Source organism: Rosa chinensis, chromosome 2, assembly GCF_002994745.2.
Source record: "Rosa chinensis cultivar Old Blush chromosome 2, RchiOBHm-V2, whole genome shotgun sequence".
NCBI lineage: Eukaryota > Viridiplantae > Streptophyta > Magnoliopsida > Rosales > Rosaceae > Rosa > Rosa chinensis.
Genome location: NC_037089.1, coordinates 84,026,057 through 84,052,408, shown reverse-complemented (window position 1 = coordinate 84,052,408; position 26,352 = coordinate 84,026,057). Strand labels below are relative to the sequence as shown.

Below are 26,352 nucleotides of genomic sequence, written 5' to 3'. Positions count from 1 at the left end.
ACGCACTTCATTCGACCTAAATCGGATGTGAACCACATTTAACGTCAATAATTCATGATTTGGTAGCTGTTAGCCACTACCAAACCCACATGTTTTTTTGAAAAAGTTGATTACAAAGTTGATTACAATTTGTTTAGGCATTTGGCCCACTGATTTCTTCCCATTGCAGCATTTATGGAGTATATGGTATAACTTATGAATACTTTGTATTGAACTCGAATAACTTTGATCTATGGTCAACTCAGAGAAAAAAACCGCGACTCTCAAAGCAAATTGTAGATTTGTACTTGTCGAATTTTTGTCCTGTTTACAATATTATCATTATTAATAGTTTTTCATTTAAAACTCAAATAATACACGTAGAGATGTATTTTTTTTTTTAAATTTCTATACTTTGTACTTTTAAAGAGAACTCGTTCATATTTTATATTTATACTTTTAGATTCATACACACATTATACACGTTTTTTTTTACATTTTCTTTCATATTTTATACATATTATGGAACAAAATGTATATAAATAAATACTTTGAAATTTAAAAAAAAAATTAATTAACCAAAAATATTTCCCCAAACTTTCAACGAACTATTACATGAAATACCCCGATCGATACATGTAGGGATATATTTCTTCATATATTATATACGTGTCCCGTATTTTATTACACGAAAACGGAAAACCTTTTCGGTTCGGGGGCGAAGCTGTAGTTCTGGTGAAATCCCAGGGGAATCTTGTTAACCAATACGCAAGTTACAAAAGCAAACAAAAACTAAAATTTCAAGAAATAGATAACAGAAGATTCGAGAGGCACCACACGAGGCCACTAGTCTCTCGTGGTTGTTCTATGGCGGCCGCAGCTCGGGCTTTCACTCTCTCTCGCCTCACCGACCTGTCACTCAAGCCCCGCCACCCACAACCACCACCGCCTCCAGTTTCCCGCCACCACCTCCTCGCCCGCCCATTACTCCCCTCCTTCCGCGCCCAACGGCGTCGTCTGGCCTGCTCGGCTTCCACAATCCGATGCCTCATCTCCGGCGTCGACGGCGGCGGCGTGTCCGACGAGTTCGTCTCGACGCGGAAGTCCGGCTTCGACCGCGGATTTTCCGTTATCGCCAATATGCTGAAGCGGATTGAGCCGCTGGACAGCTCCGTCATCTCCAAAGGCGTTTCCGATTCCGCTAAGGACTCGATGAAGCAGACCATCTCTACTATGCTCGGATTGCTGCCGTCCGATCAGTTCTCCGTCACCGTTAGGGTTAGCAGAGCTCCCCTTGATCGCCTCCTCGCCTCTTCCATAATCACCGGGTAAATTTACATTTGAATCCGTTTCCGAATTTTCGAGATTTTTAGAGTTCGAAATCGTATTGAATTGAAATGGTTCGGGTAAATTTTACATTTGAATCCGTTTCCGAATTTTAGAGTCTGAAATTGTGTTGAATTGAAGTGGTTTGGATTATGGATCAGGTATACACTGTGGAACGCGGAGTATCGGATATCGTTGATAAGGAATTTTGACATTTCTACGGAGAATTCTGTGGCTTTGTATGGGTCGAAGATAGATGGGAGTTCGGAGACGGTGGATGGTGAGGAAAGGGGTAGCGAGAATGGATTTGGGGCGAGTAATCAATACCTGGGCTCAACAGCTCCTCAAGTTTTCGGGGATTTGTCTCCGGAGGCTTTGAATTACATCCAGAGGTTGCAATCGGAGTTAACTAATGTTAAGGAGGTGAGCCTTTTATCTTAAATGTTCATACTTCTTTGCTTTCGATGAGGTTTGGTTTATTTCTTCGAGTTTGGATGACTTGTTCATTTGCTGTCTCTAGTTTCGAGTGCATCATCAAAGCTTGTGTTTCCTTCTTTTGTGAGCTTTTTAAGCTTTTTCAGCCTTTTCATCTTCTTTTGTGGGCTCAAGTTTGGATGACATTGTTGGTTAGAAAGCATGATCAAAGCTTCTTTTTGGCTTTCTTTTGTGAGCTTCCAAAGTTTTAGTTTTTTTTTCTTGGTAATGGACTTCTTTTTGTCCCTCATATATGAAATGCACGTCGTTGAAGCTTTTGATTAGGAGCCATTAATTCCACCCGTTGATTTGCGCCCAGATTTCTCCCAGATGTATACAATTGCAGCTATTGGACTCTGCAATTATTCATTATTTTTCTTTTTGACTTTAATTCATTACTGTCAGAAAGGACTTGTGAAGTTAAATGTTGTGTGAGATACATCAACAGTCTGGGATTTGGTTCATTAGATTTTCTGCAGAATGCTTATAGATTTCTGCAAACTTGTGAGCAACATGTGTTAATGTTTTGTTGTGCTGTTTCAGGAACTGAAAGCTCAAAAGCAGGAAAATATGCAATTAGAATATGACACAGGACACAGAAATGATTTGTTGGATTATCTCCGGTCCTTGGATTCTAGTATGGTAATGAGCTAAAACCTCTCTGTTAAATTCATTATCATTCTGCTTGGCCACCTTTGCAGTTAGACAAATCCAGTCTCATTACACTATTGGTTTTTGTTTGAACAGGTGACTGAGCTATCTCGGCCTTCATCATTAGAGGTGGAGGAGATTATACACCAACTTGTTCAAAATATATTGCAGAGATTCTTCAAAGATGGAGAATCCTCAGAATTCGAGGAAGATTTAGTTAAAGCGAATATAGAGAATGTTCTAGATTCTGATGGCGAACTTTGTGATACTGTAGGAACTTCACGAGATTACCTAGCGAAGCTTCTTTTCTGGTAAGGACTTTACCATTGTTCTTCTTCCCTTTAGAAAAGGGGATTGAAATCTACACTCCTATTTTACAATTCATCCTTTTTGAGTTGAAAAAACTAAGGAAAGGCTTTTAGAGTAGGGAGTAATGTATTTGAAATCTACACTCCTATTTTACAATTCATCCTTTTTTAGTTGAAAAAACTAATGAAAGGCTTTTAGAGTAGGGAGTAATGTATTTTAAAATGGGGAAGTGTTGATTTCACTCCTGTTTCTAAATTGGTTTCTGGAACTGTGCATGTGGACATAAGCAGAGGCACATGCTCCACATTGTCACCATGTGCATTTTGTTCATTCCTACTATTTGATCTAATTTCCTTCAGGCTCCAAGGTTGACTAATTTTTCCTCTTACTATTGGCAGGTGTATGTTGTTAGGTCATCATTTGAGAGGCTTGGAGAACAGATTACATTTGAGTTGTGTTGTTGGATTGTTGTAAAGAGAGGAAAGATAGAACGGGTGTATATTCTTCATGTTCATCTATAAGAACCTTTTTGGTTTTCATGCTCATCTGTATTACTATTCTTTTCTATCAAATGAAAAGCTTCTTAGGAGTACCACCTTAATAATCGGTTCATGTTATAGACTGGACTGTCAATTGAAATTTTGCAGACCACTTTCAAGTTTCAACAGTTCACCCAAATTCTTGAATTTGCGGCTCTGCTGTTACGAAAGGATGCTTAACAAGTTAACAGGAGATCCCACTCCCTGTTAAAGTGTGGTTAACGGTGGTCTATTGAAAGTAGGGTTAATGGTGTCCATGTCTAGGGAGACCAACGGTACTAATGTCTGTCATGCGAGCAACGCTAATAGTGTCTATTCAAGCGAGGTTAAGCACACTAAAAAATGTCGTATGCGTGTTCTACCCTGCGGAAACGATATGGGAACTTTGGACTATAAAAAAATAAAATAAAAAATAAAATAAAAGTTTGAAACCATTAAACAAAGCACACCGAACATGTCATATGCTTGTACATTCCTGTGGAAATCAACACCGGAACTTTTGCTCAGAAAAAAAAATGAAGAAAACTCACGACCAAGGTTTTACTCAAAACTATGAATTATAGCACACAATTATTTGGTCAAAATCGTGTGTTAATCATGATTTGTAAACAAGTTAAGAATGCCAGTAAAAAAAAAAAATTCAAAATAAAAAATAAACAAAAGTCGGGTCGAGATTTTTGAGGTTTGTCAAATGAAACACATTCTAAAAATAATGCTTTATCAAGGATGGGATTATGCATGCTTGAGCTTAATCAATACTTGATTATCTACTCTACGGCTCTTGTCCTGCTCTCGATCGATTAGTGGAAAAAGTCCCTCAACATAAACCCCAACGCCATTACCTCCTAAGGTGGTATCACGAATTGGAAGGTTCCTAAAACTTTCTTCTTTGAAGTTGTACATAACAAATGAACTTCCACACACCATCAAGGCATCAAATCATGAGATTTTGTAGAGAAACCAAAATGTGACAATTGGTGATATGGCATGGAGACCCTCATTCTAGTCCAAGACTCGCTCACCCCATATTCTTTCATGACCCAAAACTCATTGAATGTTTGATCAATACCAGCGAGCGTTATACATAGGCAATCTCTAAACACTCCCAGGTTTGCTAAACAAGTATCACCGATGGGTGGGAGTCGAATTTCGCGAACCTCCTCCTCTGCTAATAGAAAAGATACAATCACCGAAGAGGATCGATCTCCAACTGTCGTTGCCGACCAATGAATAGCTCCATTCAGAAAAATCCCCTGAAACCAATATGCATGGTAGGGAGAGAAACACTCGATCTTTCTCCAAGAATCAGTTTTCAGTGTATAGACACTAAATACGATTACATTGATATCAGAATAGACCTGCCCGTTAACCACCTTGTACTCATTGGTGGAGGAATCAAATCCAAATCCACATAAGCTCAAGCAATAGGGCCTCACAGGTCTCCATGATGGTGTCTTTGGTACTTTCTTCATCTCCCTGGTTGCAGGGTTAACCAAATAAAACCCACGCCTCATATCGCACAACAACAAGTTAATGCAGGAGTAGATGAAGTATATGGGTCTATGTCCTTCTGCAGAAACAAAATCGAGCTCGGTGGCTGGTATCAAACCATCATGATTATTATCTGCATGAACATGGCGATTCTTAAGAACCAGTGCATTGTCATCATCATCGTTATAGTTATGGTTGAGGAACTGGTCTAGGTCCAAAGAGTAAAGGTAATGTAGTGCCACTTTAAATATGACTCTTCGTCTCCGAAAGAATACCTCTTTATCCTCGAGGGTTTTCTTGGCGTGCAGTGCAATGAACTTGGTGTTGGAGATTAGAGAACGCCAAGGCTTTGATACGCACCTGAAGCGGCATAAGGACTTCACTTATAGCCTTGAAAGAATCTCAACTATGATCTCGGCTGGAAGGGAGAATTGGTGCCCCGTCAGCTCGCCGTTGTGTTCCATCTAGTTTGCGCTACAGAACCTTAGGAAAGATTTGTAACGCTTTAGAAAGCGGATGTGGGTTTTTATAGTTGAAGTCTTAATTATATGCGGAACTGGATATCCAAGTCAGAAAGAGATATGATTGTGTTTCTCTATCCTTATCAATTTATATTAGAAATTCATCATTCACTCATCATCCACTTAATTAGAGTAGGGGGGATATATGATGGTTTGGTTTCCATTCAATACAAATTAGTGGCATCCAAATAGCTAGTTTGGACCTATAAATCATCAAAGTATAATCAACTTGACAACAAAAAATGCACACAAGGTCGTCAAAAACAAATGGGCTTTGACGTACGTGTCATGTCAACATAAAAGATAAATATAATAAAATTTCACTATTATCTACTACTGGCCTACTGCTAGCGACCTCTAGCTCATAGTAAATCAGCCACATTCATGGGCATCTCGTCAATCTGTGTACTGTAGTACTGTTCAATGTCTCTTAAGATCCTGATATCATCTTTCTTGACAAAGTTTATTGCCACACCCTTTCGTCCAAATCGACCCGAACGACCAATCCTATGTATGTATAGCTCTCGATTATTTGGAAGATCGTAGTTGATAACCAGCGAAACCTGCTGAACATCGATGCCCCGAGCCCAAACATCAGTTGTGATGAGGACTCGTGAAAGACCTTTCTGAAACTCCTTCATAATAGCATCTCTCTCCTTCTGAGGCATGTCTCCATGCATTGCCGACACAGCAAAGTTACTAGTCCTCATCTTTTCAGTAAGCCAGTCCACTTTTCGCCTTGTGTTGCAGAAAATAACAGCTTGTGTGATCGTAAGGGTATCATAGAGATCGCACAGAGTATCAAACTTCCAATCTTCTTTTTCAACTGCAACGAAAAATTGCTTGATTCCCTGCGCCATGACCACACACATTTAGTACACAATATTGCATTCGAATAGCTAATGCATCATCATCAAAAATATGAAACAACATTATTCCTCGTGTATATTAACTTACCTCCAAAGTCAGCTCGTCACGTTTAACCAGGATCCTTATAGGATCGGTCATGAATTTGTTGGTCATCTCCAAAATTTCATTAGGGAGCGTCGCGGAGATCAAGCAAACTTGTAGGGTATCTTGTAGATGTCTGTAGACTTCGTAAATTTTCTTCTTGAAGCCTCTGCTCAACATCTCATCAGATTCATCAAGAATTAGTAGTTTGATGTGTCGAGTGCGTAGACTTCCCCTCTGAATCATGTCATGGACTCTACCGGGAGTTCCAGACACCACCTGAACTCCGTTCTCTAGCTTTCTGATATCCTCACCCACGCTTTTGCCTCCAATGCAGGAATGCGCTTGAATACTCATGTAGTTTCCCATTGCCAGTATCACTTTCTCTGTCTGTGCAGCCAATTCCCTCGTTGGAGACAATATCAACACCTGAACCCTAGAATACATTGTAACTAACTAAACACATAACAAGCAAGCCCCAACACTACCCCTAAACTTAACCGTAGATAGTACAGTAAAATCCAATGAAACAAACTAGCTACGAGAACTTTATCATGCTTTGAAATATGTGATGCTCTAAAGTTTCCAAACGGAAAGGTCTACATGCAATAATGTGTTATTAATCGATCCGCTCCGTAAAGAGGTAGACTAATTTGCGGTGTAATTTTAAATTTTAAATATTATTGTCTAGGAATGTCGTCTACCATTAACACGTACTTGAAGAAATCTTGAAAAATTATAAATAAGCCCTAACCCTATAGGCTAGAAGTAAAATCAATCAAACAAATTAGGGAACTTACTCTCTGGAGGAGGTGTCGACGGTTTGGCAAGAAGCTAGGGCAATCATGGAGGTCTTTCCAGTGCCAGATTGAGCCTGAGCTATGACGTCGCGGCCCTCGATTATGGGTCTGATGGCCCTTTGCTGGATGGCGGAGGGCTTCTCGAAGCCGTAGTTGTAGATGCCTCGGAGGAGCTCGTCCTTGAGGTTCATCTGATCGAAGCTCATGATCGGCTCTATATCATCCGACGGCACAAACTCCAGCTTCTCCTTCAGCACCTTGCGGCCGCCCTGAACCAGTCGGTTCATCTGAACCACGCTCGCTCTCGCGGTTGCTATTGCTGCCATGTTTGGTTTGAGAGAGTTGGGACTTACTTTTTATAGGTTTGGTGTACTTTGACGTTCCTTACCGCCCAAGCAGCCTTTACAGGTTACCAAACCTGTATTCATCTAGGAAATATGTATTTACCCTTTTTGATCTCGGAAATATGTATTATCTTTCTTTTTTTTGAGAGATTATTCAGAGCACCGCCGTGCACTTGCACCAACATAAATGAATGGTTAGATTGCATTAAATATACTTTTTGTTTATTAAAAATAAAGTTGATAATAAATATCAAGGGTTGAAATTATTTTATAAGGGTTGGGTTACTTACACTGTCGGTGCATAGAATAATTTCCACTTTTTTTAATTCAACATAGAATGACACAAATAAATACCTTCTACTGTCAACACAACAACGGGCAAGTAAGAAAAAAGTGGCACACTATCACGTAATCCAATACTCACTTATTAAAAGTGAGCCCATGAATTATGAAACATACATAGTAAATAGGCACAAAAAACTCAGAAGTGCATAGTTTCCTACAAAAATAGGGAATAGGAAAGCAAAGAAAAACTAAACAAATTAGAAGGACAACAGCCTAATGGTCTAAAAGAACATTCCAGCCCAAAGCCCAAACAGATGGCCTGGTCAACCTCAACTTACTCCCTGGACGACTTGTAGATTCGTGTCGTGACCGCCCTCATCTCCACAGACCATTGCCTCACGTCGCATAGAAATCGAAGACATCGAGCCTTCACCGACACCTGGAAACAGATCTAAACCCACCACATCGCTAAAGCCACGACCGTATCCTCCACAGATCAGCCGCAAGACCCAGTCCGGCAACACCATCTTGTTCAATCTCCAAGTCAAAAGTGTAACCAAAAAAAAAAAAAAAAATCTCCAAGTGAAAAGACTGTCTCAAATTTCACGAAGCACTCTCTATATGCATCACTTGTCCGGCAGTGACACCACAAAGTCAGCGCGACTAAAATTGGCGCTGGCGTCTTGCTACCACCAGACGAGCGTTGATAGTACTAAGAAGAACTTGTGCAGAGATTGGAGGAGAGAAAGCTAGGATTCTCTCCTTTTTCATACCATATGACTATGTTGCATGGGAAATATGTATTATCCTTCAAAAAGGGGTGTGACAATTATATGTTCTTTAAATCTTAGCTTGGCTAAAAAAAAGGGAAGTTCTTAGCTTGGCTCCTTATAGGCTGGAGCAGCCACTCTGGAGTCTTGAGTACTATATTAGGTCTTGTCAGTGGTGATTGATCACCTGCTCAGTAACTGAGGCAAGAAAATATAATCGGTCTCCGTTGAATTTAGATTGAATGATGGAAAAAATTATATATGAATTTGAGTTGTTATATTGTCTATCTTTGGATCTAGATGTAATAGTGAATTAGTGACTAAACATAAGTGCGATTCCATTCAATTATTATCACATATTTAACATGTTTAACTTTATTAATTTCTAGGTAAAATCCTAAACCCGGAAATAAGAAACTTGAACTCAAGCCTTGAGTTATTATTTAGTATACTAATTGGTAACCTAATCTAACGTAAATCTAAATTCTCAAGGCAATGTGTTCTTTTAATTCGTTGCAAATATTGGTTAGTTTTAATACATAACTATACATGTATAGAACGTTACACATTTGGATCCATCATCCATGTTACTACTTGTCGGTACAACGCGTACAGAAAGCAACCGCGTTTTTAGCCTCAAGCTTTGGTGTTGCTTTGACCAATCTAGGAGGCATGGTTCATAAGCCCATATTTTGGAGTTCCATGCTTGGTCTAGATCTGGAGTGCTCCGGAATCTAGCTAAGCCCTTACTTTGGAGGCAATATGCATACGAAACAAATCTTATAAAATTGTCTGATAATTTGAAATTGTTCATTCAAGTTTCTTTGTAAAAGTAGTTGAAGAACTGATGATTTCACCTACTTTTGGGGAGAGTGTCCACAAGAAGTTATTGGCTCTCTGGCATCTCTGTACAAATTGGCAACAGTAATAAGTTGATTGAGACAAGAAGTATCAGAAAGATTGCGGTGGTGTGGTGCCTATGGCACGTCTCCATCTTAACAATGACATATCTTGCAAAAACATCTCTGTTTAATTAATAATTCTGCGCAAATTGAAGTTAAAAACCAAGGACCAAATGCGTGGACAACATAGCAGATCATCAAGAATTTGAGAATAACATAAGCTGGATCTCCAAAAATATGTTACTTTGGCTTAAATGGAACAATGCGCTCCACAGTTTCACTCTGTTTACATGTGCAATCTCTCCTATATATACATATCCTATCAATGAATTGAATCAAATCAATAATGGACTAATCAAACAAACAATCATTTTCTACAAAACGTCCAATAGCTGTAGATTGTGTTGATGATGGTGGTGGTGAAGATGATGATCATTGTGTCTGTAGAGATCATAAGGCCTCCATAGAAAATCAACCAGGCAAGCCTCTCCCAAATCAAGCCTTGACCATGGCTTCCCTTTCCCACTCCAATGCAACAAGCTCACAGGACCTGGATGCAAAGACCTGCAACTATTCACCACATTATCACCACCAAGCCCATGTTGGTTCCATCTGTGGTGAATAGGCTCTACATCTCCACCGAAGACCAACAAAAAAGGCGGTAGAGAACCCAGCTCGTAAATCCTCTTCTCCTTCTGAATCTCCATCCAACTCTCAATCGTCCGCGTGTAATCACCCTCTCTCCATCTCACCAAGTCCATCACCATCACACCTGTATTGAAATAACAAGCACTTTTCCCTTCAAAAACTCTGGACATTTCCGTATCCGCCCAAAATCCATTCGAAAAGTACTTTGTGAAATTTGCGTGACAATACTCCGGAGCACCAATAACTCTGGACCCTGATAAAGTTATCCTCCACAGCTTGGCTATATCATCAACAACTATAACATCAGAGTCTAAATAGATCACACGCTCGACGCAGGAGTCTAGCAAATCGGCTAAGTAGCTTCTTGCGTAGTTCAAGGGGTTATCAAGAGCTTGACGAATGGAAGATGAAATCAGATGACGGACTAGGCTCTCCTTGAACTGATAAACTCTGAAACTGAGAGAAGGAAACGTGGAGCGGACAACTCGAGTAAGGTCTTCGGAACTCACCGGACTGGAATCCGAGGCGATGAAGTGGAAGAAACTGTTTTCAGGGCAAGAAGCGTGCTTGAGAACAGAGTGGACTGCAGCTATGGTGCCTCTCAAGTACTCGGAATCAATAGTCATTGCAATATGAACAAGAGAGGGATCACACGTCTTTGGAAAGCTGTCTCCACCCAAAACAGGGCAGCTGAATCCATTGGTGTACTCGGGAGCCTCCGAGAATTGGTGCGAGATGGAAAACCCTACTCTTTCCGGGAATGATCGGATTGCATGTGTGGGATTAATGGTGATCAAAGAAGCGAGCAAGAAGAAGAGAACCAAGAAGATGGTTCTTTGAAACATTGTGGGAATCGAAATGAGAAGAAAGAGAGGAGATGAACGAGTATATGTAGTGAAATGGTCAATGAGAAGAACGAAGCGTAAACCCAACACGTCTTATAAAAATGTGCAACAGAAAAACGCGTCTGCAATTTTTCAAGTTTGAATGTTGGAATTTTCTTGGTGCTTTCAGTCTTTTTTATAAAATTTGCTGGAAAGCTCCGAGGCGTGTACAAGACGAGGAAAGCCATGTGACCACGTGGTTTGATCAGGTTGGTGCGTTTATTAGGCCCCTCCTATTGCTTATTGACATGTGACCACATGCTATGAACGTATATTTATTTTATTAAGAACCACAAAAAATGTAATTTTACGTTTATTATCGAGTTATTGACCAAATAAAGAAAGAAATTATTGGTTTTTAATAGGTGTGAATTGGAAGTGGAGAAGTTTATAATAGTTTCCAGAATCTTATGTGAATTCAAGGACTTTTAAACCTCTTGGATTAAACCTAGGCTGGAGTGCTGGACTCACTCTATTGTTTGACTCTTCATAGAATTAATATGTAGTAATTGACAAATGGAAATGAGAAGTTTGAGATTTCAAAAACTTGTTACTAAAGTTAAAGACTATGATACCGTATACACGTCGCGTGAGAGATCAATGTTTATTAGCTTAAAAATCTATGTTTATTAATTTAAAGACGGAACCATGCGTTGAGCACAAAGGAGCTATTTTTTTTTTTTTTTATAACTATATATCACGTAGTCACATACGAAATAAGTATTTGTATATTAGCTCAAAGAAAGTTTCAAAAAATTTATCGAAATGAGACGCGAAACAAAACAACATAGCTTCCAAGAATAACAAGAGGTCACATGGACAGCTGTGACCACCTGCAGGGTATGTTCTGTTTCATTTTTTTTCTTTATTCAGGTCACCATTAATATTAAAGCAAGAAATGAGAATATTTTCTGTGCTAAATTAGAATAGCAGCAACTCGAATATTTTGGGCTCCTAATTCTTATACAAATACCGATTGGGCGGCAACCACCTTAACTCACGGACCTCAACAACAAGAGCAAGAACAATGGCCTTGGGCACTTGCCTCCACACCACCAACCGGCAGGCTCCACAGAAGAAAATAACAAGAATCCAAGATAATCAGTTTGACACAAGGTAATAATAATCAAGCAGAACAAGTACAGAGAAGGCAGATAAACTTGAATTTCTTATTTAGGAAGTCTATACCATCCCATGTATTCATATAACTGCATTTGTTTCCTACATTGACATATGCAACATCGTACAGGAGTTGGGACTCGACAAAGTTTCAAGTTCAGTTCTATCACTATACCCAGCATTTTCATTATTTTCGTTAATGTAATGAGAGAAGCCGAAATATACACACACTTAAAGAAACAGAGACTCTTTCTAGGATGGATCTAAATACTCACAGTGCAAGATCAAGCTACTCTAAAAGTTGTAGCTCCTCCATTAAAGCTCATAACCTCATTTACACGATCATACTGCTTCCTGCAGCCTGGACATCTCCCATCTGCCTCTAAAATCCTTTTGTGACAAAAGAGACATAGCCGGAAGCCACATGAACATGGAAGAAAGCTCGAGTCTGTGATATCTAAATCCTCATAGCATATAGGACATGACGAAGGCTGGGGAACAATGCTTTGCCATGTCCAGGCAATGGTTCCATGACCACAATGCCAGTCTGACTGCACTGGGAAACTATGCTCCTTTGACAAGTTTGGCAGACTCTGAGGACGGGAAGCATCGTCAGGTCTCCAAGCACAAGTGTTCACTCGTGACTCGGGACCTAGGTTTCCATTCTCTGGTTTTGATAACTCTGCTCCAGTATTCTTAATACAGAGTTCTGGACCCGTGGGTTCAACCCTCACTTCAGTTGTGGCAGGAAAACCAAACAGATGGTTATGTTGATTGTCATCTGCAGTCAAAGCATCTGCCACAGCCTCCCAGTCATCCAGACACCCATCGTCTGCGTCCTCCTTGCTGACATTTTCAGAGCACCCACTGTTGCTGCTCTCATTAAGATTCTTTACTGAATCACTTCGATTGAAACTGCTTCCACAAGGGCTGTTCAGCAAAGACTCCACATCACTGTCATGGATGCTTGAATTATCAATTGACCCTCCTGTTGAACTTGTTTCCAGATTGTCCAATAATATTTTTCGCTCATTATCTACGTGAATAAATGATGTAGGAGATCCATCACTCCGATCAGCATTCACCTTGTGCCCTTTATTTTTGACTGCATTACAAACCAAATAAATTGTTCATACAAGATTAAAGACAAAATTACACTTCAGAGGAAGGGAAAGACAAATTCCATTATGATCAAACATACATGAAACTTGAATACAATAAATAGTGAATCTTGTGAGCTTCTGTGTCTTAGTGAGCAGGGGTAGGGGAAGAAAATCATATCATCAGTTTAATAGTTCATTTCAGATACCGTGTTTGGGTCTGTGAAAATAAGAAAAGGTAATCTAAGTAACAATTACTAAGTCCATAAGGGACACATAAGTATAATCAAGTCAGAAGTTAGGCCACTCATATTCTATCTGGAATTGTAGAAATCAGAGAATTCTATAAGAAAGCTTGACACCTTTACTGAAGACAGGAAAGAGATATCTCCTTACATACATTGAGTATGTCAGTGGTAGCAATACAACCATCAAAAACTCAAAACTACATGACTCTTGCCAAAGTGATCAGCTATACTTCAACTCAAATGATAAAAGACTTTTTTTTTTCCTGCTATTGATGTTTGGATTTATGATCATCAAAAACTCCTGAACTCTTGCATGTCACTGGTAGAAATACAACCTTCAAAAGTTCATAACTCTTGCCAAAGGGATGAGCTTTACTTCAACTAAACAAAGTGAAGTCAGGAAAGAGATATCTCCACACACCTTTACTGAAGACAGGAAAGAGATATCTCCATACATACATTGAGTCTGTCAGTGGTAGCGATACAACCATCAAAAACTCAAAACTACATGACTCTTGCTAAAGTGATCAACTCAAATGATAAAAGACACTTTTTTTTTTCCTGCTATTGATATTTAGGGTTTATGATCAAAAACCCCTGACCTCTTGCCAAAGAGACGAGCTTTACTTCAACTGAACAAAGGCTAAACCCTAAACCGTCCATGAAAAACTAATATTTTCTTATCTAATTTAGGGTTTATGACCAACAACCCAACATACTCTTCATCTATTCTACATCCACGCACAGACTTGAGCAGCATAAGCAGATATACTAAGATCATATACACAAATACACAATTAGACCTGATACCAATTTTCGCATCCAAATAAAAACAAAATTGATTCAAGAAGAATTTCACCTCTACCAAGCAAATTACCTTAATTTAACGCTCAAACTAGGTCGATTTATTACGAAAGGTCATCCAAAACTAATTGAACATAACTCTGTTCCTATCGAGAATCAAAACTTATACTTAGAAAGCCACAAAACAAATCTCTTTCCCCCCAAAAATACAATTGGATTATAATTCTTCATCCTCAAAAAAAAAAAAAAAAAAAAAAAAACCAAAATTTGAGAGAATGCAAAAACATACCATGTGAAAGCCACTGCTCACGGCGAACATCGAGCTTGCTCTGCTTCAATTTCGCTAACCGGTTCGTCTGAGAAACATAACCAAATCAAAGTAAGATCATAATTCAATTCCCAAAAATATAATCTTTTTAATGTAAAATTTTCACAAATTAGCCAATCCATAATTCAAAAATTCAATCTTCAATCTTCAATCTTCAATCTTCAATCTTCACTTCCATTTCCCGCAACATTTTCTCACACATGCACACACATGCAACCACAGAGATAAGGGAAAGAAAATTGAGAGGGCTTACCCTCTTCTTCTTGGCCAGGTCCTTGGGGATAACAGGAGAGCAGGAAGAGATAGAATCCATTGTGATATTTGATTGAGAAAAACCCCCCAAGTTGTTGGGAGAAGAAAACCCAGATAGACAAAAGAAGAGGGATTTGGGATTGGGGGAAAATTGAAAGACAGAAAAATGGGGGCAGAGATAGGGAGGGAGTGGATGTCACGAATGCCCCTGCTTTGCGTTTCTTCCTCTCTCTCTCTCTCTCTCTCTCTCTCTCTCCTCTTTTTTAACGAGATTTTCTTCCCACGCTCTAACACTACACACTCTCCTCTCCCCGCCGCTTTTATATATGTTCTTCAGTTACCATAATGCCCCTGGGATGTCTCGGATTTGCTTTTTTGTCATCGGATTTTTCAAAAAAAAAAATTAGAGTTTTGCATGACGTACCTAAGAGGTTTTATGGTCACTTTATTTTTGGATTTAATAGTAATGATGGAGATTAAATAAAGAGGCATGCACCGGTGGTAAAGCAGAAAAGTCAAGTGTTCAAGATTACTTCTCTTTTAACATTAGTTTTTTCTTTTTGAGTGAGACGGGATTTTAATACATAGCAAAATTCGTTTTAATTAAGAGAACTCCCTTTGTTCAGTACATCAATAATAAAGTAAGAGAAACACTACTCCAAATAAAACTTTGTGAATTGGAAAGACTAATGAGATTGCGATAAGTAGGAATCAAATAACCTCAGTGGTTGGAGCACCTACTACATATGTACGAAGTCATGGATTCGAGTCACCATAGGGGCAGAAGTGAAACCCTTTAATAATCTTTTGTGCAAAAAGAGAAAAAAAAAATGAATCAAATAAGAATTTGTGATCCCACGAAGATCCAAAGAGATGTGAACATACACGATGCCTTAGGAAGAAGTACGGCAAAATTTGTTGTTTTTGCGAGTATTAAAGAATCGGTCTATCTCAACTATAAGTGTAAAGAGCCCATATATTTATTAATTGGTCAACTAACGAGGATAACAAGTTAACAGCAGCTACAATCAGAATATTAAAAGCTTTAGCAATTAGCACTGCACAATTTTGCACTGATCATTCTTGAAGACGAATAATTAGAACATTTGGGGAAAATTTAAATCCATTTCAAATGTACTTATGCAACAATAGCTAATTTTCAAGTTGCGAAGGGCATTTCTGTAAAACCAAATACGAGTAATGTGGCGGAGCTGAAGCCTCTCAAAGCTTCAGTGGAGTGAGAAAGTTCGGCATGGCTAAAAGTGGGATCCTAAATCGAGGAGTCCGTTTCACTTTTGCATATACGAGGACACGTCATGGCCCCACGTGTTTGGTTCAATCTATCGTAACCACGTCACAGACTTATTGTCCACCCAGATTTAACTAACATTGTTAAAAACTACAAGTAAAAAATAAAAATACTGTATCCTGGTAAAATAGATATCAAAACTAGGGATTTTTCCAAAGCAGAACAAGATATTATTAGATGAAGAACTGAGTTGAGTTGTAAGCTACTAATGTTACAATACTGTTACACTATTTTACATTGGAACTTAAATAACCTGATCTGCAAAAACAACAACTTTCTGGTGCAAAAAGAATAGTGATGCAGAAATGCCTGCAAATTTTGCTGGGTATGAAGCTGACTTGTATATAAAGGTAAGAGCACTTTGGGGTCGTTAAAACTCGGGGCTTTTCTGCTATCTCACCAATTTCTGTTACACTTAGTGTGTTTATGAAGGGTCCTATCTACGACAAGATCAACAAGAGCACCTTTTCTACGGAATTATCATACACCAACCTTATATACACAACATATGCCACTCTTCTGACCACAACAAGCTATATGTCCAGACAATTCTCTTTCTCCGGTCTGTTTGGAAATCAAGTAGATGTCACCTCAAGGAAGTCTTTTTTGTTTCACTGCGACTATGGCTTCTACAGACGAAAAGACAGGGGTTAGATCTCACTCTGACCAAGTATAGCCGATGAAAAATAATGAAAGACATTTTCTACAAGAGTTTCAACAACATTTTTCTTGGGTCTACCTTGAGCGTCCAATCTCAAAGGAATTCTAAGCTATTATGAGACGGACAAGAATTTGTGGAACCGCTGTACCCTCGTCTGATCACAATATGGTGATCTGGACTCTGACTTTCTCCTTTTCCTTCTCATACGGAAGAAGTAATCTTCTGTGTCGAGAACATAAGAGATCTGCCACATGATACTTTGATGAATAGAGCTCCATGGGAACATAACATGCATGTAAATGTATAAATATTATTTCCGCAGCTGTGCTTACATTATCCCCCTCCCCAAAAGGAAAGTAAAATAAAATAAATAATAAGGCTAATGGTTTTCTTTCAGTTACACTTCCTTTCACTCTTGAAGACAGAGACATCCCTTAGTACTGCTGGTTGCCTTATTATAGACCATCACTTTTTAGTTTGATCATATATAAAGAGAGGACAGTAAAAGGTCGACTGGATGACCATATATATAGAACATGAAATGATGCTTTCATATGAAAAGTCCTTTCCAAAACACTAGGCAATTGATTGTTTGTATTGTCAACAAGCCAAGGGTGATAAGTAATTTAACGAGCATGCTAAGGCAAGAGATGAGATACCTTGGATGAGTTGCAAGCAATTTTACACTCCAACCCATTGACTAATTGAACACCCTCCATGGCATTGGAAAACGCCGAGGATTCATCTTGCCCTGCATATTTGCGCTTGTTTCTGGAAAAGAGTATAACAGCAAGTTAGGTATAATGATATGAGCAAGAGAACAAATAGGAACTACATCAGTTAAAATACCTCATTTACTAGTTACTACTATGTTTCTTTGAAGAAGTATAATAATTTCATGCATGTATCAAAGCTTCTTGCTATCCATATAAATTGAGAACCATTAAAGAATGGATTAAAAAAAAAAAAAACACAATTATGACAGAGAAATAGGGTCCTAAACAATATTAAATAAGATACTAAGTGCCTAGACACCTAATGTTACCCTCTAATACAATGTAAAATCAGAAGAGCACATTATCACCTCTGCAGGGTAATTCCATGTGGCTCCTTTTTGCCAGGATAAAGTGACAGGAAATCATTGTGCAGATAAGATGAAAAATTAGGTTCCATAGAAACTGCCGACGCCTCAGGCTTTTCACTCACGCTGTCCATCAGCTGGATGGACAGCCGGGAGGGTGCAGAGAACTACAAAGAGAAGTCAAAGAAAATATATCATCAAATCGGACAGAAAAGTAAATTTAGGGTTTCGTGGTTTGGGAAGACAAGTGTCGGATGACTTACGAATTCCAATCTGTAAATGTTCTCCTCGTGAACAAGGACACGTGTGTTTTCAAAATAGACAGAATCAATTAGCTTCCCTTTTTTCCGAGACTTTTCATATTCATATAACTGAAGAAGCTTATTGTCCATCTCATCAGTTGCAACCGTTTGAAGCTGCATAAAGAACCCCTATTCAGAACACTGGCAGAAAAAGAAAAGAAAAAACACACCTACCATAGAAAACAAAGTAAGCATACCTGTTTAACAAATTTATATATTAACTTGTCCAACGTGAATAAGATGTACGACTGATTTCCAATAATAGCTCGGCACTCATCCTCAAATTTTGCATTATCAGCAGATCCATCAAGCAAATTGTACAGTGCACCCATAAACCTGCACAGTAAATAAGAGAATAAATCACCCATGATAAAAATGTTTTGGGCAGTTGCCACAATTACAATCTATATACAAGATCATAGTTGGTGTGCAAATACCTGCCATAAAGATCTGGAGGGTTGCCATCCTTGGAAGTTCTCCACTTAGTTTCTGCTCCTACTGAATTTGATTTTGCAGATAAAATCCTTTCGTATAAAATCTGGCATATTCAAAGAAAACCGGCTATAAGTATATCTCTAGCATTTATATACAGAAATGAACTAAATGCAAACAATTAAAAAAAGAAAAGAAAAGTGTATACTTACTTGATGAAGCCTATAGAGCACATAGAAGTTATCATTTCCATAAAAAACACGAGAGTCTTTCTTTTCGTCAACTAAAGGTGCCGATACATGCTTTGCAAGAGGCTTCACAGACATAAGAAAACGTTCTGGCAATTGCAAGGAACAGCCATCTCCAACAAGGTGCCCATCAGCCATCCCTTCCGCCTCACCTTCACTCTCAGCCTTACCATCAACGTCATCATGTTCAGCATCCTCCTCCTCTCCATGCTCTTCTCGGGAACACTCATCACCAGCTGTCTCACTGCCAGAGGCATCTTCACCAGCCTCAGAAACATTTTCACTGTTTTCATCATCAGCATCTGCATCATTTTCCCCAGCATCCTGAGAGCAAATTTCTTCCCCGTTTCCAGATTGATATTGTCTTTCAACACCATGGTTTTCCTTAGGCAAAGCCTGCACCCCAGCGTCTCCAGAGACAACGAAGTTATCCTCCCCATAATCACCGACCGGTGATAATTCACCTTCTTCCTTCTCAATTTTAGAGGGCCCAACAGACTCTTCATGACGACTGTTGACTTTAGTGCTTTCCGTAAACACCCCATTACCAAATGAAGCAGGTTTTACAATATCACCACCCTGAAGCACCAAAATGAATATCAGTACCTAATACAAAACCAGTTGATATCATCAACTAAACTGAGAACCTCAAAGATGCCAATACTCCAGAATCATACCTCTGATGAAGGAACAGCAGGATCAGCATTAGTTTTCTTTGATTGCTCATTTTCACTAATGGAGTCGTAGGGTCTTAAGGTAGTTGCAACAGACCCTTAAATTAAAAACAAACCAAGAATTTCAGTATTATTGGAACTCCAGAAGCAAAAGTATATCAAAGCATAGGTGGCTCAAGAACAAAAACATACCAAGACTTAAGGAACAGGGATAAAAGTAACGAAATACAGACCTGATGTCACTTCCAAGCTGATTCTTCCATGGTTATTTTCTCCTCCAACTGCAAATGATGCATTGGAATTGCCTACTCGATCAATGGAGGCAACCGGTTTACTTGACCCATGCATTTTATCAGGGATACTAATATTCTTCTGTTCTTTGACTTCTTTCTCTACCCGAATGTTATTACACATTGAATCATCCCTGCAGGCATTATCTGCATCGCAACTGCCATCTTCTTTGGCTAAGGTATCCCCATTAGCCAAAGTATTCCTAGAACTTGCCACATCTGCTAAAGCATTTTCATCTTCATTACCCCCAGATTTAGGCTGCTTAAAATTTACCATGGTAGTCTCACCACCGGGACTTCCATCACTTTCTCCATTGCTTGATGCAGTACAATTCATAGCGCCCTTCCTAGCTTTGCCCACATCTTCATCATCCTCTGAACCATGAGGCCGAGAAGGAATGCCCAACATTGGCTCCAAAAAGGTAGTATAAAGTCTCATAGCCTTATTTAACTGTTCTTTTGTTGAGCTAAGCTCGTCACATGAATATTCGACAAGTTTATACAAGTCCTCATGAATGCTGATATCAAGGTATTCATACTCCAGATGTGGAACTATAGATTGCCTGTTTCCAGCAGCAACAGCCAGAAGAATATCGTCCTCTATCTGTTTTTTCTCTTTCAATTCCTTGATCTCAGCCACCAAATCTATTTATAAAGGAGAGTAGAATTTAGATGAAGGAGAAATTATAAACAAATCACAAAAGGACAAGAGCTCAAGAAAGATAAAAAGATTAAATATGCAGCTGACCATAACCTTCAAAATTAAAGAACTTACATTTGCTGCTCAAGTTCTTTGAATCTTGTTGCTTGAAATAAAAGCTTCGGTGATCAAGTGATTTGTAATGGTTTTTGGCATATATATCAGCCCAAACCTTGTTGAAATCCGCTCTACACCTTGTCCATTCCTCTTGTTTCTGTTTCAGGCGAGTTAATATGACTGGCAGAGCGAGCGTTGGACTTTTCCGCAGTATGTCCATCACATCAAGACCATGGTCACCATATAAACGTTCAATGCACCTCAAGTTTAGAGCTACAACAAACAGAATAAAATAAAATAAAAACCAGCACAGATGAATACCAGAATTAAATGCTCAATATTTAAGGAATTGTAAAACAGCTTATAGATACAAACCAGTAAAGTGGTCTTCGATATGAATTTGAGTTTCCATACTGAGTTTATTTTCATTCATGCTGTTCAACAGTTCCTCTGCTCGCTTAGAAGTTGAGCTTACTGACTCCAACAACATATCTAGCTCAAACCTAAAATTTCCAAACATCAAAAGCAAGATAAGTTTCCATAAAAGAGAGAACGTATCACCATTATAAAGTTAATGATACATTAAATGAGCTATAAAAAACATATATTACAAGATCGAAACAAATCTACATCAATGTGTAATAGAAATTGTATGCAAGCTCGTCATCATGGAAATATATACCAAAATGTTGAGCATGAAAAGTTACATATTCACTTGTACTTCACCATATATTGTGAAATCCAAAAATTTTAACAAAAATAGACATATACCAAAATTACCTATCATCTTCACAACGGAAAAGACTTTCTTCATATTGATTTCTGCGCATGTGTTTAAAAGAATAATCTTCACTTCCTGAAGTCACAGATACCCAATGGTCATTCAAGACCTGAGCAGCAAGTTCTGATCTCTGGCTTGCTGAGGGTATTGGATACTGCAAAGTGACAAGCACCAATGAGTTGCTCACCAAAGATATGATATATAGTCATATATGAAAATACAACTAAGTCATACATCTTCTGGAAGAAGGCGATAGCTTGGAGTACAGCGTTCACAGTTAGAGAGGTCAAGCTCTTGAATAGATTTCGCCCAATACTTCTCCCTGTATCTTTCCTTTTCTTTAACTCCCTCCATTTCACGCTTTGGCTCCTTGTCTTTGTCCTCTACCTTCACTGATCGCGATAAATGACCATCACTACTCAGAGATTCTGCAATGAACAATTTAGCCATGAGGGTTCTCAAATTACAGAGGTAACAGAATTTCCTGATAAATCACATAGCAACTCATATATGCCATTTAGAAGATGAATTATTCTAACAAAAACAGATAAATAGATATAAGTAATACTACAGTAAAAGGAGAATTAAAATACATACTTTTCATTACACCAGCAAGGAACCCATCTGCAAATATATATCCAATCAGATACAGCCTAAACCATAAAGAACCACAAGAAAACAACTTAAAAGTAATGGTGTTTTGACAGTTACCAATATTCTCACAGCGCTCCAAGAAATCATTAAATTCGTCCATAAGATCTGGATACTTCCCCAATAAATCAGTCACCTGAGATGGACAGGGTTAAACTTGAAGCAATATCATCATGAATACTATTTTCTTTGGCTAAAAGACAAAGCTGTATCAAAAAAAGATCAGGGATTGTGTGTGCTCAAAATGTAAGCAGATGATGCGTGACTTTAGAAGCGTTGAGCTATTGAGCGCGGCATTGTAGCACTTACCAAATTTTGTAAATCATTCCTTTTAATAATGCCATTGCTATAAATGTGAAGGCACTTCAAAAATGCCTGGTAGTCATCTTGGCTGCACAAGCGCTCCTTAACTTTCTCACAGAAACCGAATGCCTGGCTGTACTTACCTGAGATAAAATAAGAGATCACCATAAGCACAGTTGCTTCATGAAAAGATGCTAAAATTGTTAGAACTTTGAAAAACCGCCACCTGATGGTGTACTGAAAATTAATAAAAGTAAGCAAAAGGTACAACAACTTGCTATTTGAAAATTTTCCGCTCTTACTAACACAAAACAGGAAAATAAGAGCTTGTTATGGTTTATGAACAAATATTCATACAAGACAAGCCTATTAACGAACTTTCAAACCAAGTATCAGTTTCACATCTTAGGTATCTTTTTCCCAGCGGAATTTTCCCTTGCACCCAAAAAACATAAACAATGTGCACTTTGTTTTCTAACTTTGGTAGATATTGATCGTACAATAATCATCAAGGACACATATCTTCTCATCTATGATATGTCAACAAGACTAACAAACAAAAAATGAAACAAATTTTAGAAAATGATTGTCAATTACTGACTGCAAACATTTGTATAGCATGACTGACTCACTCTTCAAGGTATCTTTGTCATCATAAGGAGCAAAGTTAGCATTCGCTCCAAAACCTTCAACCTTCCTGGAAGATTTCCTTTTCTCTGGAAAACGTTGCAAGTTGTAGTCCCTGTTGTTATCAGTCTCTACTTCTCTATCTTCATGGTCACGAATTCTCCTATCCCTGTTCTCCTTCTCAGGAAAACGCTTTTTCTGCTCCTTCAGTACTTTCATCATTCCCTTGTCATCATCTAGCTCAGGACGATCAACACTAATATCATGATCACCATGAGAAGTAATCTTATCCCGCCTACGTTGCTGTAAAAAGAATCCAGCACACAATTAAAAATGACTATAAAACAGAAACGGAAAATAAGTCAAGTCTAATGTAATTACCTTGTCAATAGGCATTGGCCGCAAAGTTGGTGTAGCAGAGCTCCGCTCATTAAAACGGGGATATGCATTGCGGCCATATTGCCCCTGATGAGTTGAAGTTGTTGCTGACGTATCTGGTAAAAATCTGGTGAACTCATCCAGCAAATCTGGTTGGTCATCAAATAGAGAAGCAACCTGAAAGTTGACATAAAAACTACTAAGAACATGGGGAGGAATATTTTCTGAGGGCCAAAAAAGAAGAGAACAGTGACTCAAAGCCATTAAACCATCAAATTTACCTCCTGGTAAACCTCATTTATGTCCTTGTGCTCCTTTCGATACATATTCAGTATGTCTAAGAATGACTTGTATACTTGCTCATCATTTTGGAAACGTTTCTGCAGGACAGATATCCCTCAATCAAACAGTCAGTAATAAACATTAGTGGGTGATTTGGGGAAAGAAAGAAACACCGTACTGTATATTCACCTTGATCTTGTTTACAAAACTGATAGCTTCTTCGAACTCAACAGTCTTTTTTGGTTCCACTTCCTCAAGAGTGATCTCATAACCCTTTGGCAAGAAGGTATTAAACCCCAAAATTAACTTGGTATGCCCTTTAAACAGTTCCTTTACTCTTGCAATGACACCTGTCGTGTCAGTTCTGAAAGAGACAGTAATATTAGCAGAAATTTATCAGCAGCTAAATCACCAAGCTATCTATTACAAGGGAAAAGATTATGGGTAAGTGCTACCTTTGAGCCTTGAAATCCTTCATGACCTCAAGAAACATATCATACTTTTCTCTTTGGTCTTGAAACATGTCCTTCACTTCTTTGAGGTATGTAAGAGCATCATTCGTCGTCAATTTCTGAGAGGCACCTACTCCAACAGTAGCTACTCCAACGGTAGCTATTACTTCACCTACCGCGCGTCCTCCTCCTGGTACTTGGAGTTGGGGTGGCCCATTTCTGCCACAAATTGATAATAAATCAGCATGTAACAACATATTCGCCGAAAGACATGGCACATCAAAAATGTCAATGCAGTTATATCTGTACATACAACTTCCCTATAGTATATATGCTACCTACATGCTCTTGGTAATTATTTTCTTAAGGCTAATCACCTACAACAACACTAACATGACTCTGAGAAGAAAAGGTAAAACCAAATGAAAAATTAAATCTTTTTTCTTCGGTACAGAAACATTAACATTCTCTGTGTGACCAAACTAAGCTAAGCCCTAAACTTTATACCAATCCCGTATCCAATTTCATCTCGCGAAATCCAAATCTGCTCGACTCAAAACACCTATTAAACTTTCATGAATCACTCCAATTCGAGCGTCGAAACCGAAAAACTACTCAATTAAACTGAAATCGAACAAACTCACACGATCAAGCATGCACACTCAAATCAAATCCACCACACCTAAACACCTTAGCTAATTACGATTGCATAATGATCAACCTAAAATCTTCGCAACACGGAAAAAAAAAATACAAAATACAAGCAATTCAACACTTGAAAAATCAAGAGAGCACAAAGAGAGAGATTGAGACTCACGAGTCACCGCGCGAAGAAGCAACAACCGGCCGTTTCAATTGAGAAGAACCACCACCACCAGCACCAGCAACACCAACACCACCACTACCAGCACCACCGTACACATCGTCTCGTATTCTCTTCATCCCTACCAGACCACCAAACACACAATCTCAAATCACAACGATTAAACCAAAACAAACTACCCAGCCATAATTTTTCTGCAAATGAAAATGTTCAAAATAGTTACTTTTTCTCTTTTTACTGCTCACAGATCTCTCCCCCGGTAACAAAATTAACTCCAATCACTCACATAGAGAAGAACGAGAAGAAACAGAAAATCAAAAACACAGAGAGAGAGAAGACAAGAGGATTTGAGATATCGTCTTCTTCTTTCTCCTTTCCTTTCTTTCTCTTACGTTAAAAAAGTGAATTTTTTTTGGAGGCCGAGAGGAGCAGAGACCAAGTTTCTCGTTTTTTGTTTTTATATATTTATATATATATCGATTAGAAATTTAGAAATGTGGTTAATCAAAAAAAAAAAAGGAAAGCTTTTTAAGTACGTGGAACTTGCGCAGTTTATAATTCGAAAATGGCTTCGCTTCTGATCGTGTCTCTGTGTTTCTTTGGGCCGGGCCGGGCCGGGTTTGTTTTTAGCTTGGTGGTTTTTTCCCCTGAGCCTGCGACATGGGATTCCCTTATTATTATTTTAGTGGTTTCTGTAAGAGGAATCTGACCTGAAAAGGCACGAGGAGGAGACTGGGTTTGGTTGGTGTCTTGGTGATGATGCTTTGTTTCTGGAAGTGGTTTTGTGACGGTGTAGCCAACTTACTCAAGGTATATGGAACTAAAACCTTGGGAAGAAAAATGAGATGAGACTACTCACAAGTCATGGATCGTGGTGTATATATATTGTGTTGCAAAGAAGATTTGGAAACTTGGGTTTTGTTTGTTTGGAAAGCCGATTCGGCATGAGAAACTGTGAATCAAATACGACTGATAATTGTTTGCTCATTCGTTGTAGTTATGATGAATCTAAATTAATTAAATTTTAAATTATGCGTATTTAGACTTTATTTATAGAGTTTTTATTTTTTTTATAAAACTTTGCCATATGAAAAGTAAAATTAGTTATTATGAAGTAAAATCGTTGGATTAGGTGCGACTGATAATTACTCGTTGGTTACAATCGTGGCGAGTTTAAGAGAAATTAAAGTTCATATTATGGACTTTATATGAAAAAAAATTAATGACAAAATTTTACCATATGAGAAAATTAGTTATTAGGAAGTCAAATCATTAGAAATTAGTGGTGGACTAATATACAATTGCATGAAACTAGTCTACCACTGTGAAATAGTTTCCATGATACAAAATATTGTGGTCAACGAAGAGATATAAGGTAAGGTGTGCATTAAAAGAAGATTTGTAAACTAAGATTTTGTTTATTAGGTAAGAAAGATAGATAAGTAACATGATGGATAAGATGTGAGTAATAACTGCCCGATAATTATAATTCTCGTGAATTAGAACTAAAGTCAAGATTATGCGCATCTCAATTATCAAGTATTATACTTTATTAATTCATAGAATCACTTATTAA

At 38.3% G+C, this 26,352-nt stretch overlaps 5 protein-coding genes across 10 annotated transcripts; 1 reads left to right on the top strand and 4 right to left on the bottom strand.

Annotated features, from left to right (window-relative positions):
• Positions 1-759: 759 nt before the first annotated feature.
• LOC112186417 lies at positions 760-3,343 on the top strand. Its single transcript, XM_024324848.2, has 5 exons — positions 760-1,307; positions 1,467-1,728; positions 2,323-2,421; positions 2,527-2,741; positions 3,138-3,343. Exons 1-5 carry the CDS (start codon positions 847-849, stop codon positions 3,211-3,213), a joined length of 1,113 nt encoding a protein of 370 aa, XP_024180616.1. The 5' UTR covers positions 760-846; the 3' UTR covers positions 3,214-3,343.
• A 2,221-nt stretch (positions 3,344-5,564) lies between these two features.
• LOC112186420 (eukaryotic initiation factor 4A-3) lies at positions 5,565-7,262 on the bottom strand. The gene is made up of 3 exons (XM_024324851.2): positions 7,042-7,262; positions 6,248-6,677; positions 5,565-6,141 (listed from the first exon to the last, which is right to left on the bottom strand). Exons 1-3 carry the CDS (start codon positions 7,245-7,247, stop codon positions 5,653-5,655), a joined length of 1,125 nt encoding a protein of 374 aa, XP_024180619.1. The 5' UTR covers positions 7,248-7,262; the 3' UTR covers positions 5,565-5,652.
• Positions 7,263-9,534: 2,272 nt separating this feature from the next.
• On the bottom strand, positions 9,535-10,951 carry LOC112186416 (probable galacturonosyltransferase-like 10). Its single transcript, XM_024324847.2, has one exon. It carries the CDS (start codon positions 10,833-10,835, stop codon positions 9,717-9,719), a length of 1,119 nt encoding a protein of 372 aa, XP_024180615.1. The 5' UTR covers positions 10,836-10,951; the 3' UTR covers positions 9,535-9,716.
• A 1,066-nt stretch (positions 10,952-12,017) lies between these two features.
• Positions 12,018-15,024, bottom strand: LOC112186418. Its single transcript, XM_024324849.2, has 3 exons — positions 14,727-15,024; positions 14,435-14,501; positions 12,018-13,098 (listed from the first exon to the last, which is right to left on the bottom strand). Exons 1-3 carry the CDS (start codon positions 14,784-14,786, stop codon positions 12,278-12,280), a joined length of 948 nt encoding a protein of 315 aa, XP_024180617.1. The 5' UTR covers positions 14,787-15,024; the 3' UTR covers positions 12,018-12,277.
• Positions 15,025-16,181: 1,157 nt separating this feature from the next.
• LOC112190543 (paired amphipathic helix protein Sin3-like 2) lies at positions 16,182-25,224 on the bottom strand. 6 transcript variants are annotated; one of them, XM_040513199.1, is made up of 24 exons: positions 25,000-25,224; positions 24,771-24,921; positions 23,957-24,172; positions 23,691-23,865; positions 23,501-23,599; positions 23,223-23,396; positions 22,847-23,144; positions 22,221-22,357; positions 21,972-22,047; positions 21,858-21,884; positions 21,495-21,688; positions 21,260-21,414; positions 20,855-20,982; positions 20,498-20,752; positions 19,666-20,367; positions 19,436-19,530; positions 18,723-19,337; positions 18,516-18,616; positions 18,276-18,414; positions 18,040-18,192; positions 17,780-17,943; positions 17,355-17,466; positions 16,774-16,939; positions 16,182-16,663 (listed from the first exon to the last, which is right to left on the bottom strand). In XM_040513199.1, the coding sequence occupies exons 2-23, from the start codon at positions 24,893-24,895 to the stop codon at positions 16,808-16,810; spliced, it is 4,272 nt and encodes a 1,423-aa protein (XP_040369133.1). In that variant the 5' UTR covers positions 24,896-24,921; positions 25,000-25,224; the 3' UTR covers positions 16,182-16,663; positions 16,774-16,807. The 6 variants fall into 6 exon arrangements, with proteins under 6 accessions (XP_040369133.1, XP_024185743.1, XP_024185745.1 ...); XM_024329975.2 differs by having other exon boundaries at positions 24,771-24,897; XM_024329977.2 differs by having other exon boundaries at positions 16,182-16,660; positions 24,771-24,897.
• Positions 25,225-26,352: the final 1,128 nt, after the last annotated feature.